This window comes from Carassius auratus, chromosome 20, assembly GCF_003368295.1.
Source record: "Carassius auratus strain Wakin chromosome 20, ASM336829v1, whole genome shotgun sequence".
NCBI lineage: Eukaryota > Metazoa > Chordata > Actinopteri > Cypriniformes > Cyprinidae > Carassius > Carassius auratus.
In genome coordinates this window covers 22,453,705-22,467,942 of record NC_039262.1, presented here as the reverse complement: position 1 = coordinate 22,467,942, position 14,238 = coordinate 22,453,705, and the positions used below count along the sequence as shown (strand labels likewise).

The 14,238-nt window shown below is 36.5% G+C and overlaps 1 protein-coding gene across 1 annotated transcript; it reads left to right on the top strand.

The window, feature by feature from the left end:
- Nucleotides 1-6,034: 6,034 nt before the first annotated feature.
- LOC113121209 (zinc finger MYM-type protein 1-like) lies at nucleotides 6,035-8,677 on the top strand. Its single transcript, XM_026291491.1, has 2 exons — nucleotides 6,035-6,191; nucleotides 6,341-8,677. Exon 2 carries the CDS (start codon nucleotides 6,370-6,372, stop codon nucleotides 8,491-8,493), a length of 2,124 nt encoding a protein of 707 aa, XP_026147276.1. The 5' UTR covers nucleotides 6,035-6,191; nucleotides 6,341-6,369; the 3' UTR covers nucleotides 8,494-8,677.
- The last annotated feature ends 5,561 nt before the right edge of the window (nucleotides 8,678-14,238 follow it).

The window sequence follows — 14,238 nt, the reverse complement described above, 5'->3', positions numbered from 1 at the left end:
ATAAGTTGTTTGCTAAACATTTAAATTAACTGTATTTAATTCCTTTGTCAGGAATACACAACAGGTGTAACTGTAGAATGTAAATGTATAAAGTCAATCAACTTTTTAATTTCATTGAGCTAAAAAAAAAATAAAAAATCATGTTTGCTTCTAGACTTTGTGATTTTGAGACAAACTCTGGTATCCTACATTTTATTACAAATGCCTTGTCTCTTTCAGATTATTGTAAAAGTCATTTTACCTCTTATGTTCTTTCTAAGGAATAACATTTACATTACATTTAATCATTTAGCAGATGCTTTTAACCAAAGCAACTTGCAGAGCATTTAAGCTATATGTTTTACCAGCATGCATGTTCCGTGGGAATTGAACCCACAACCTTTTGCGCTGCAAACACAACACTCTACCACTGGGCCAAAAGAACACCTTTAACCCAATTCATGTTAAACCGAGAGAGAGATACAAAATGATCAAATAAATCCAACATATGAGGAATAGAATGTAACGGCTTCTCCAAAAACAATAAGATAATCATCAGCAAAGAAATATGATGACGAGTATTTCGTATTATTGGAGAAATAGTTTCAGATTGTCGGACCGCTTGAACTAAGGGTTTCCAAGGATAGGGTAAATAACAGAGGAGAAAGCAGCAAACCTGACGAGAACCTCGATGTATGAAGAATGGGTTAGAGCAAAAAAGAAATAACAGCTATAATAATAGATGGGTGAAATAAGCCTTGAGTAACTGAAAAAATGTATCATAACTTTAATGAGGGGGCATAAATCAGACCAAGAAGTAGTATAGAATTCAATTGAAATATCTGGGGATTTCCCCTTAACTCCAGCTCCTGAAGAGTGATCGGTTCAGCCAGGTAATATTGAATCTGTATCTGACAGCCTAGATAAATCAAGTTTTGCACGAATTCTGAGTATGGGTCACTATACTTTGGCTGTATGTCACGTCACAGAAAGTGACGTGACATACAGCCAAAGTATAGTGACCCATACTCAGAATTCGTGCTCTGCATTTAACCCATCCAAAGTGCACACACACAGCAGTGAACATACACACCATGAACACAGACCCCGAGCAGTGAGCAGCCATTTATGCTGTGGCACCCAGGAATATTAACAAACTTTTCACTGTTGCGTAATCTTAGAGCTAAAAAGTGGCTTGGTCTACTTTCTTGAAAATAAGAAATCTGCCCTAGATCTCAGTAATGAATTGAGTTCGGACCTAAACGCCATATGAAATTGAGTTATTCCTTATAAATCCTTTAACTGTATTCCAAAGTGTTCACGGATCATTTACTGATCCATTTACTGAGCTAATTTATTTCTGAATTGAATGGAAAAGTTTTCAACAATTTAGGGTTAAGTATCCCTTTAATGCAGTACAAATAATAAGCAAAGATTTTTTAAATAATATAATAATAAAAAGAAAACATGGAATAGTAATAGAATAGAGCTAGCTAATATTAGAGGTTGTTTTTTTTTTTAAATTGTATAATAAATTAAAAGAAAAAGCTAGAGAAAAGCTACTGAATGTGTTCCTTTTTTTATTATATATATATATATAATAGAGAGTGCTAGAAGTTAAGAGGGATGGCACAATTAAGCGATGTTCACTTGCAGAACGCAAGCTTCTAGAGGGCAAATAAGTCTGAAGTAATTAAAGGGGGGGGGTGAAATGCTCGTTTTCACTCAATATCCTGTTAATCTTGAGTACATATAGAGTAGTACTGCATCCTTCATAACTCCAAAAAGTCTTTAGTTTTATTATATTCATAAGAGAAAGATAGTCTGTACCGATTTTTCCCGGAAAAACACGAGCGCCTAGAGGCGTGACGTGTGGGCGGAGCTAAAGAATCACGAGCGCGAGTAAGCTTTTGTGTTGAGCACGTCTGGAAGCTGTGACACAGATCCAGAGGCTGAAATTTAACAAGAGCAGCAGCAGCAAAGGCTTCTCTATGTGGTATGTACTGAAACTGTACATATTTGCTTAGCGGTTTTGGAAAATGACTAAGTTCCACTTTGTCGTCTTTTTTTTTTTTTTTTTTTTTTAAGCTGTACATGTGGAAAGTGCAGTTTGATAACAACATCGCATGTTGTTTACTTCATGTGCTTACACGCCGATAGCTAAGTTAACAACACAGAGATATTTTAAGCAGTTTTACTCACCGCCTGCGGTTCCAACACACGATCGTGACCCTTTTTCGTTGGGACTGCATTATCCTTAAGAAATAAACGATGTGCAAATCCGGCGTCGAACTGGGCCTTGTTTGTAAAACAAGCATCTTTGAAATGCAGGGAACAAACACAAACACTTGCACAACTCCGTTGATGCTCTGTAAAAATAAACTCCATCCACTGGTCCCTTAATGCTGTTTCTCTTTTGGTAATCTGTGCAGGGTTGTCTTGCCCTGGCAACCAAAAACACACTCCTTTTGTGACATTTCGCGACGCTCTCGCTCTGATCAGTGATTGTCTGTGCACAGCCTCTCAGTGCTCTGCTATACGGGAGCGCGCGCTCTTCCGGCAGAAGTGCCCGTAGCACCTATATAAGGAAATTCCGCTCCATCTAACGTCACACAGAGCCATACTCGAAAAAAAACTTTCCGAAACTTGTGACAAACCGGAAGAGGTTTTTTTGGAACAGAAATACTCCTTCAAACGTACAACTTAATTTTTGAAACTTTGTCCATGTTTAGCATGGGAATCCAACTCTTTAACAGTGTAAAAAACTCAGTATGCATGAAATAGCATTTCACCCCCCCTTTAATTTAGGTAAAAGGGTGCAGAGCCAGTGGTGGTTAGGCACCCTTATGAAAAAGTATGCTATTAGTATATTTCTTTTAAACTAAATAGAAAAATTATGCTTTTATTTTACTTTTTATGTACTTCTCAGAAATATACTTAAAAGCACAATTAAAGCTGCAGTAGGTAACTTTTGTAAAAATATATTTTTTACATATTTGTTAAACCTGTCATTATGTCCTGACAGTAGAATATGAGACAGATAATCTGTGAAAAAATCAAGCTCCTCTGGCTCCTCCCAGTGTCCTATTGCCATTTGCAGAAATATATCGCTCCCGTTAAGAAACAACCAATCAGAGCTGCGGTCCGTAACTTTGTTTGTGTTCAAAATGTAGAAAAATTTATATAATAAGCGAGTACACCATGAATCAATTTTCCAAACCGTGTTTTTGGCTTGTCCTGAATCACTAGGGTGCACCTATAATAAGTGTTTATATTCGGACTATTTTAGATTGCTTCGGGGGTACGGCAGCGGAGTAACCCAGTACCTTTGTGATTCTTCATAGACTTAAACAGAGAGAAGTAGTTCCGGCTACGATGTTCTTCCGCAAGACGCAAGCAGTTCTGTTTATTAACCGCTAGAGCGTCAAAAGTTATCAACTGCAGCTTTAAGTATACTCAGTGGCGTAGCCAGGGGAGGGGCCATGGGGGCACTGGCCCCTCCTGAAAAATGATTGCCCCCTCAGTGTGCCCCCACCCTTCTACTTGTCTGTCACTCACAAATTCAAATCATAATCTTTCAGTTTAGTAAATAACTCATGATTGCGTCGCGATGCTTCTCGGCAAGGACCAAGAATAGCGAGCTGCTGTTTTCCAACAAAAAAAAAGCACACGGTAAGTTGATCTATTTTATATAGCTTATGTTTTTCAATTAGCGAGTTGTTGCAGTGCAAGAAGTGTTTGGTATTAACGTTAACGTCTTTCGGTGTTAGACAGACCAGGTTCGATGACGATGTTATCTCCTAGAGCAGACCAAGATGCTAACGTTAATCATTATATTTACTATGCTCCTCTGATGCTGAATGTAAAAGGGGTTTACTGCGTTATGATTTACTTATTTTTCGGCCGAACGCGCCGATATAGGCAACAACGCAATTTAAAGCAATGGGTTAAAAAAAGTATAATTGCAATTCTAATAAAGTCATTATTGAATCATGCAGTCGATTAGCGACTTTTTCACTTAAGTGAGGTGACGAAACAAATCGTATAATGTTTATCTAACGCTCCACACTTGAGACTTTTTTTTACAGTCTATGTGTCTATGACACATGCAAAAACATGTTTTTTTTTACTAGTCAATTTTGAGATTTGGGGCTGTTTGTCTTCAATAACATGTCTTCTTTCAGACTTGTGGTGAAAAAAAGTCCAAAATACACATATAGGTCTTTATTTTACTACACCTTTAGTCTATTTGCGTCTGTAGATTTCTCATAAATTCAGTTGGCGTTCTAAATCACCATGGTGCTCCGCGATTGCTGTCTGCACCCTGGAAAGCTCTCTCTCCCGTACAATGTTCTCGGATAGAAATATGGTCATTTCCTTTTCATCAGCAACCAATTGTGAAAGTACAATGGGGCATTTAACACTAAAAGTGAATCTCATTGGCTGATGCCAATTTCCGACAACGTGATTCGTTCAGACGCATCACGTGACGTGCTCTGACATTTCCACAGTGTTTTTGACTGTTTTTCTGTTTAGTTGAAGGCCATAAATGCTGAGTTATAGGTTTTGATGTGTTTTAGTTGGTTTGTATTGTTGATTGCTAAGGATTTGACAAGATATTGTGTCTGTAAATAGTTGTTTCCACTAAAAAAAATAATTAGCTTTTACCTTACAAATCTTTAAATGCCGTTTTCTCAAAATGATTTTTTTGTCATTCTTCAGTACAAACATCTTAGCTTATGTAGCAGCTATGTGCACCAAACTCTCCAGTTATACACTTATATTCTGTATTCTGAAGGGGGGATTCAGAGGGATTTGTTAATAAATCATTACCGGCCTGATTAATGAGATATTTTAATAAAAATAAAAAAAATATGCCGAAAATATATAAATATATAAATATGCTGAAATCCCACTGAACATCTTTTTTCATCTTTTGTTTAATCAAAATGAAAAAAATTATTTAGCACCTGGCTTTATCATATGTACATCATATGTCCGCAAATATATGCAAAATTGTGCATATTTAATGACATAATGCCTAATTTGCATAATTAGACATACAAAAAAAAAAAAAAAACTTGTAAATCATTTTTTATGTACTTGTGTAAGTAATCAACTGAGGAAGTTTCATGGTGATATCTATTATTTTTACATTTTACCCTATTCACCTATAGTATCTCGCCTTAAAAGCTAACGATACGTTAACTATCAGAGGTGGAGGTCTTGAGTTACGTGACTGCACTCTAATAAATGAAGAAAATTACTTGACTCTGACTTGAGAACAAATACTCTAAAGTCTTTAACTGCATGATTCGATAATGACTTTATTAGAATTGCAATTATACTTTTTTTAAATCATTGCTTCTGTCATTAACTAATATACAAACTGTAAGCCAAGAAACCAGCGGTGCTGGTGCCTCTCTGAGTCTGATCAGAGTCTACGTGTACGCGGCTGCATGAGTCATGATGACGCGGAACAACGTTAGAGTAGAATCTACGAATATTGTTTGTTTGGATAAACACTTCGAAACGGACCATATTCATAAAAAGAAAATTAGTAACCATGCACAATTTGCATTGACATTTTTTCATTCATCCGCCAATAAAACAATAGCATTTAAACAAATAGTAATTTTCCTCCTTTTTTACCTCCGTTATCTCAGGCAGTGTAACAGGATGAAAAGGCAGGGAGATATTCAGTATTTTTTTGCAAAGAAAAAGCCATGCCAGCCAGTGAGGGAGAGTCAGTCTGATGGTTTACACACAGTGAGTTCAGAGCCTGGCTGCTCAACAGGAGACCTCTTGGTTCAGACAGATGCAAGCATAGGTCAGAACAGCCCTGCACACCCTCGACCAGGTTAGTAGACAAACTAGAAAGTGGACAGTGATATGACTTTGGTATGGTATAATCAGGGCTGCACATTTGCTTAAATCACATAAGTCCCTATATTTATATATTGGTACTTTAGTATATTGGTAATTTCAGTATCATACAGAAAAAGTGCACTCCTGAGAGTTATTCTATGAATGCATAAAGTTATGTGGTTAAAATCCTTGTATTTTACTAATATGCCTTTGTGTTATAGCTGTCTCTAGGGATGAAACAGATGAGAGTGAAAGTGATGTGGAAGAGCTGGATACTTCCCCACCTTCAGAAACGGAATCTGAGCTTCCACTCACTTCTGATACTGCTCCTACTGGACCTGCTGGTATGTCTTTTTTATTTTACATGTGAAATAGCCAATACTTAATTGCATTAAGGAACTTTTGCTAATTGTGTGTCTCATTATGACGTGGGGCCTTTGAAACAGGAAATGCCTCTGAGAACTGATTTCCATTTTCATATGCTTCTTCCCAGACATTTCTCAATCCAGATCTGAGGGACCTATGCAGCCTCATATCAGGTCTTTCCCCAAAACACAAATGGGCAACCGGAAGAGAGCTTTTAAAGATTCCTGGTACAAGGACAATATATGGCTTGAGTACTCATTAAGCAAAGACTCTGCTTTTTGTTATGCTTGCAGACATTTCTCCCTTCCAAATGCACCATCATCTGTTTTCACGTCCACAACTGTCTTTTCCAACTGGAAAAAAGCCTTGTGTAAGGAGAGGGGCTTTAAAGCTCACTCTAAATCAGACCACCATCAAAATGCAATGTATGCATGGAAGCAACACCAGCATGTTGTTAAAACTAAATCTTGCCTATTAGATTCCATCAACAAGGAGAGAGAAAAGAAAATCAAAGAAAATCAGTTGTATATCAAAACAATTGCTGATGTTCTTCTACTGACAGCCACACAGAATATTTCTCAGAGAGGCCATAGAGAGTCTGAGAATTCAAACAACAAAGGGAACTTCATTGCCATTTTGGAAGAGGTAGCCAAACATGATCCTCTTATAAAGAAGCAAATGAGTGCTTATGGGAACTCTAAATACACTAGCAGTGGAATTCAAAATGAAATATTGGAATGCTTGGCAGAGATGGTACAGACTGAAATCATCAAAGAAGTTAAAGACAGTGAAGTGTTCAGCATCATCGCTGATGAAACAAAAGATCTAGGGAAAAAGGAGCAGGTGTCTCTGGTTTTAAGGTATTACTACAATGGCACTGTACATGAAAGTTTTTTAAAATTTCAGCAGGCTGAGAGCCTGGATGCAGCAGGGTTAAGCAGCATGATAATCAAGTGCCTTGAAAAGTATGGCCTTGAATATCGGACCAACCTAGTGGGGCAGGGTTATGATGGTGCTGCCGTTATGAGTGGGAGACACTCAGGTGTTTCCAAAAGGATCCAAGATGTGGCAAAATATGCCTTTTACATACACTGCACTGCCCACTGTTTAAATCTAGTACTTGTAGACAGTGTAAAGTCTGTACCTGAAGCAGATACATTCTTTGCAGTTCTTCAGAGGCTTTACACTTTCATATCTGGCTCATATGTACATAAAAGGTGGCTTGAAATTCAGCAGGACATGTACAGTGGCCAACCTCGCGAACTTCAAAAACTGAGCGACACAAGGTGGGCGTGTAGGTATTCAGCCTGTCGCAATTTGAAAGATCGGCTCCCTGCAGTATTTTGTCTTCTTCAGGAGATTGTTTGTGACAATAGTGGGGATCGCTCAGTGGAAGCACGAGGCTTACTAGCACAACTTGATCTAACATTTATTGGGCTTTTGGCAACCTTCAACACAATTCTTGGTCAGTCAAAATTTTTGTCCGATATGCTCCAGTCACCTTCAGTAGACCTGGCAACAGCTGTTAATCTTGTTGAGGCATTGCTTGACACACTGCAGCGGTACAGGGATGAGAACTTTTTTGAGGACATGTGGAAAGAGGTGGAGGAAATGGCTGTAAAGTGCCAAGTCAGTTTAGAAAAACAAGAAAAGAGACCGCAGATCCTGAGCAGCAGGTTGTGTGGATCTGTAGTCACTTCCTCAACTGGTGCGCGTAGAGAGAACTTGGGTAACAAAGAAACCTTTAAAAGCCATATACTCTATCCAGTAATTGATTCATTCATGAGTGAGCTGCAGAGAAGATTCTCTAAGACAAATTGTGAAATTATGCACGGAATCCAAGCACTCCACCCTAAAAGCAGCACTTTCTTGCATGTAGAACCACTTTTTTCATTTGCTGAAATTTTTGAGTCAAATATTGAAGATTTGAAACATGAGCTCTATCAGACCAAAAGGGTTTTGGAAAGGAAAGACAAAAAACAAATGACTTCTCTCATTGAATTTGTGATATTTCTGGAACCCTTTAAGGATGTGTTTCATGAACTTTTCAGGCTGTGTAAGATAGCCATTGTAACACCTGTAAGTAGTGCTGCATGTGAACGTAGCTTTTCGGCACTTAAGTTGATCAAAAACCATCTCAGAACAACAATGGGGGATGAGAGACTGAGCCATCTAGGGGTTTTGAGCATTGAATCAAGACGAGCTAAATCGATAAATATGGATGAATTTTTCAAACGTTTTAGCAGCAACCATAAAAATCGCAGAATTGTACTTTTTTGAAATGAACCAGATACATAAACCCATTATAAGCCACATTTTACATAGAAAACGAACTACTACATCCACTGTATTTAGTCTGCAGGACAGTGGTTTTGTTGTTGTTGTTTATTTGTTTGGTCAGTATTAACAGTTGTTTGGCTAAAATGAATTGTATATAATTTCTATAACTTGATGTTTATTTGCTATACAATATATTGTAGTTTTCTTGAATTTTGTGTCAATCAAAGTATATAAAATGAGTCTCAAATTCGGCGTGTACTGTGTTTTCACAGAAGTTATTTACAAAACATCATTTGATGACACCCAGAAACATTCTCAAATAAAAAAATCATACATAGATATTTAATGCATGATTAAATATCAAAATAAATTACAATTAAGCTATTCTAAACTGTTCCTATAGGATCCACATATTTTACATGTTAAACTAAAGCTACCTTTTTGAACAAGTAGCTATCTAACAAAGTATGGATATATGATATTTTTAAATCAATATGCTCAAGATTAATTAGCCTTGACATAAGTAGATTTTGTTTATTCATCCATGCAAATTTACAACCCATTCTCACTCCAAAGGCGTCAAAAACCGAAGCATGGTCAAGCGCCCCTAGCGTCACTTTTATGACGCCAAATGTGCCTCTCGGCGTCGAATATCGAAGCACTACGACCTTCATTGCTTTCAGTGGGAAACTTTTGGCGTCAGAATTCGACACGACGAGGACATGAGATGTTTATCGCTATGAAATCACGTTCAAGAAGTATCATTCATCACACATCGCGATACTTGCTATCAGTTCCACAGTTTGGGTGAGTAGTCGTATATACGCTCTTTTAATGCCTTTTATAAATGTATTCTGTCTTATTTATTAATCAGATTAGTGCCATATGTTTAATGGCTGTAAACTGAAAACACAAAAGGGTATATATGAAGAGCATTTATTTAAAGGCTTATTTGCATATTTTCTGTTAATTTAACATTGCTTGTCTTTACATTTACATTTTATTTTCATTCCACACATTCTTTTCATTTCATATTGCTTTTCTTTTACAGTTTTTTTTTTTTATTTCACATAACTTTTCTTTTAATCTTTTAGTGAGTTGTTGTACAAATTTGTTGCAGACTTTGCATTCTTTAAAAAAGTAAATTCGCTGTCCCATTTATCCTGGTATTTACACATGGGTTTTGGTTCTTTGGCAGGTGTGCCTTCACTCTCTATCGTAGCATCCATCATCTGTCTCGGTTTTTTCTTTTGTTGTTGTTGTTTTTCCCGCGTTATAACTCATGTCACCTGACCTCACACACCCCTCGCGACAGGCTACTTACAGGTGGCAGTTATCGCGAGACTAGTGACAGAGCTCAGATTGGGAATGTTTTTATTATTATTATTTTATTATTAACGCAGGTTAAAATAAAAAATAAAAAAAAATACGGGAGATTTACGGGAAAATACTAATACGGGAGGACGGCGGGAAAGAAGGGTAAAATACGTGACTTTCCCGGCCAAAACGGGATACTTGACAGGTATGTATCTGCCACGTGACGTGCCATAGACATTCAATCCGTTTTATATTATTATTAATTTCAGGATCAATGATGTAAGTTGTATTTGTAGTAAAATCATGGTAATCACGACTCTTACAATAGTAATAAATGAAATGTGAAGTTAAAACACAGTAAACGGGACATTAGTAACTGTAACTGTAGTTTTACTATGGTATATTAATAATCAATACAACAATACAATAATCACCAAACCAGCTGTTTGTATCACTGTAATGTTAGTGTTTTTATGTGCTTTTATATGACAGATATCACAGTAATCATATGTTCTGTACCATGCTTTTAATACCTTTTAATGTAAATCCAAAAAAAAAAAAAAAAAATCAAATTAAAAATAAATAATAAAACATGCATTTTTCCATTTTGCAGTTCATTCATATCAGTTTATATTTAAATATATATTTATATATATTTATTATATCTAAATATTTTGCTCACAGATCATTATTAACATTCTGTATATAATTCAATTTTATTTTCTCTCCCCTTTTTTTATTTTTTTGTATATTTTTAGCTGAAAAGACGTAAAGGAAGCCCAGTGGTGTTTCTGGAGAGCTATTCCTTCAGAAATGGAGAAGACAGAAAGCTGCGGAGGCAGATATTTGCAGCAGTAAGTCTGTGATAGTTTGTCCCTTTTATCAAACATTCCTGCTGTTATAGATTGTACAGCATTTGTTGTTTCTTAAACTGTTGCACTGTCCAAATACCCACACTTGCCATCTTTGCACTTGACCACTTGATTACTTATTTGACGTCTTTCCTGTATTTGGCCTAGTGTTCAAGTGAGCATGATGACCACAAGTGTGTGTCGAACTTTTCATGACCTGATGACTGTGTTTCCCAATCCTGGTCCTGGAGAACCCCAGCACTGCATGGTTTTGGTGTCTCTCTTATCTGACAAACACACTTTTGAGGTCTTGGAGTCTTCACTGATGAGCTGATGAGTTGAATCAGGTGTGTTTGATCAGGGAGACATCTCAAATGTGCAGTGTTGGCCTTCTCCAGGACCAGGATTGGGAGCCACTGCCTTATGGGACACAGGTTTAGTGTGTGTTAAGGACGCTGTGCTTTGGCATTATTAAGACCGGGCAAAGTCTTGTTCACACACTGTCACGTACACACACTCTCAAGTGGCCAAGACTGCAAGTGTGGGTATCTGGACAGGGTCAAAGTCTTAAAAATGATCCCTAAACACAGTCGCACATCACAGTCTTAATATTCCAGTTTAACACTTGTATGATATTGTACAAGCCCCAGGACGGTCTCATCTGACACTATCAAAATAATTCATATGACTATAGCTTGCTATTAATTACTTGCTTTCTTGCTTTACTTGCTTAATTATACAGCATCTTTACAGAGGTGTAATGTACAAGTTGCACGTAATTAATAATATTTCCTTCCTTCTGTCTTACAGGATTTTTTCCAGATAATGCTGTTCTTCTTTTTCAGGTCTAAAATATCAAGCTCAACAGCTCACTCAAGAGCCAACCCTCACAAACCTTCCTAAAAACTAAAAGAGCTATTACTGAGTCTCAGTGAATCTTGCCATGATCAGCTCTTCCCAGGTACATTTGTTTAGAATATTTTTTAATCAACATTTACTCATCAAATGCTTTGGTCTTAATCTTATGTTAAATTAACTTAATTATGTTTAATGAGCAATGTTAATTGCACAAGGAGTAAGTAGAGATTATCTTGTTTCACAGAAGAGAAGGAAGACCAAGGAAATGATTTGCTCAGGATGAGAAATGAAGATGGCCATCTTGTGCTCAAACAAACAGAAGTCCTCTGGTATGTGTGTGTTGAAGCAATGCTGTGTTATACAACATTTTATGATGATCTCTCACAGAGCTGGTCATGTCAGCCTTGATTTCTTTTTATACTATTACAATTACAGCATGTTAGCAAAGTGTGACTGGACATTTTTAATATGTTTTTAAAAACACACCACCTGTTTTAAGAGTAGACAAGTCTCATAAAATTGGTTTAGTTGATATAAACACCAATTGACATTATTTAATTGTTTTCTAAATGTTATGTTATAAATTGTGAATTGATAGTTGATTGGTTCGAAGCCAGGCCTTGCACTGCACAGACTAAAACACATTTGTGAGAGAAGTCAGGAACTTTAGAGAAAGATTCTAGAGGAAGAAAACACATTTACTGCAACAATAGATGAATTCTAGAGTCTCTGAGAACTACACATGCTAATGCAGTCTCATGAGCAAGACCTTTGCCTCTGTAACTTTTTCTTAATTCTTGCAGAATGACATTTTTATTGCAGTATTTTAATTTTTACAGATGATCTCATCAGCCATATGAGGGGTTTTGACCAAGTGATGCTCTTGAAAGGAGTGAAAGAAGAGGATGTGGTAAATTGTCTTCAGAGAAAAAGCTTCTCAAAAGGTCTTAAAGCAGCTTGAAGAATGGTAAGTGTACAGTACTACAAGGGTCATAGTTACTCACCCTGCTAAAACCACACAGAACATAAGCTGCGCTCTCTGTCCATTAAACAACTTCTTCTGCATTGTGTGTTTCACTTTGACCAGGTCTGGGATCTTAGGACTGAGAGATCCTCTGGCTGAGGACAAGCTACACCACACCAGTGCTGGATATCAGCCACAAACTGTTTCCAGACACGAGAGAAGAAGATCATGATGGGGAGATGAAACCAGTTTAGATGTGATGATGGGAATCATTATTTTCTGGAACAGTATCTCATGTCTTATATGTATCACATGATCTGTATCACAGTTGACTGGATGGGACTGTGTGACTTTTAAGGACATTTCATCACTCATCTGTGTGAACTGATTTATATATGAGGTTAATGTATTTTTGATGATAATTATTTTCATTGAATCTTATTTGTCTTGATGCTACTTTATCAACTTTATAGTCTATGCTTCAATAAAATGAAAATGCTGAATATTGTGTTCTGAAGATTCTTGGTAAATACATAATTTTACTGGGTAGGCTCATATGTGTTTATTTTAGACTTGGAAAAACGACATATTAATTATTGGGATTATTTTTTATTTAAGACATAAACATTTTTGATCGGATTAATAACATCTGGGACATCAGTACACCAGAAAGTAATTTTTTTATATTTTAGTAACAAATATGCAAATTTTTTGTGAAATAAAGGGAGTTACTAGATTAATTATTCTGCATTACAAGATGGTGCCATGGGCTTTATTGTTACAAACACTTGAGGGATAACTGAGAATGTAGCAGGAATGATCAACGTGGATCTAGTAATGCATTAAAACCAAGAGCACACACATTACTGATGTCCAGCACCTGAGGAGCAAGATACGGTGAGGGTGAGGAGGACATTTTTACACTGATTTTTGCTAATTAGTTATATATAGTTATATTATATATATATATATATATATATAAATTAATATTCTTAGCACTGCATGAATTTGTCCTTGTGTAATAGTGAAGTATCACAATGTGTATACACTGTCCTTGATTACTGCTTTACAGTGGGGAATAGATAAAGGCAAGTTGTTGCAGGTTCATCCATTATATTTCTTGCCATTTACTTAAAAAATCAAAGAAATAATCTATTATTTTCATTATTAAATCATTTCTTTCTAATTTTTCCATGTTTCATCAGATGAGCTCACAATGTCCTGTCAAAAGGTATAATAGCAATGATGTAAGAATTAGAAAACAGAGGACTGTGAAAACTGTCAGATATAAATGTGACTCAGCTCAGTTTGTTGTCCATGATGAGGAGAATACATATATGTAGGTTTTACTGCCCTTCTACCCCCAGGGGCCCAGTAGCACCCCCCGGAAGAGCCCAAAACTGTACTTTTCAAATGGCTGTAAATCAGAGTCCAATTAACATATCAAAGAGGAAATGGGCAGGATTATTACTTATGCTTTGCTGATAAAATAATGTTGAGCTCAGTTTTCAGAAATAAATGGAAAGCTGGCATAAAGGCATTTTAAATATTGCTCACTGTAAAATACCACATTTCAGCCTGCCTCTCAAATATATCATGGAGGTTTGCACAATGAACATATTTAGATGTCCAGTTTTCCTTAAAATAAATAATTTATTTCGTTTCGTTAATAAAAAGTTTTAAACTTCATTACCCACAAGCCTCCGTCGTTCTACCTATGGAAAGGCAACACTAGGGGGCTGTTTTTTGTAGTTC

Excerpts from the sequence above, each read along its gene's own strand:
- LOC113121209 (XM_026291491.1), top strand. The coding sequence starts at position 6,370 with ATGCAGCCTCATATCAGGTCTTTCCCCAAAACACAAATGGGCAACCGG.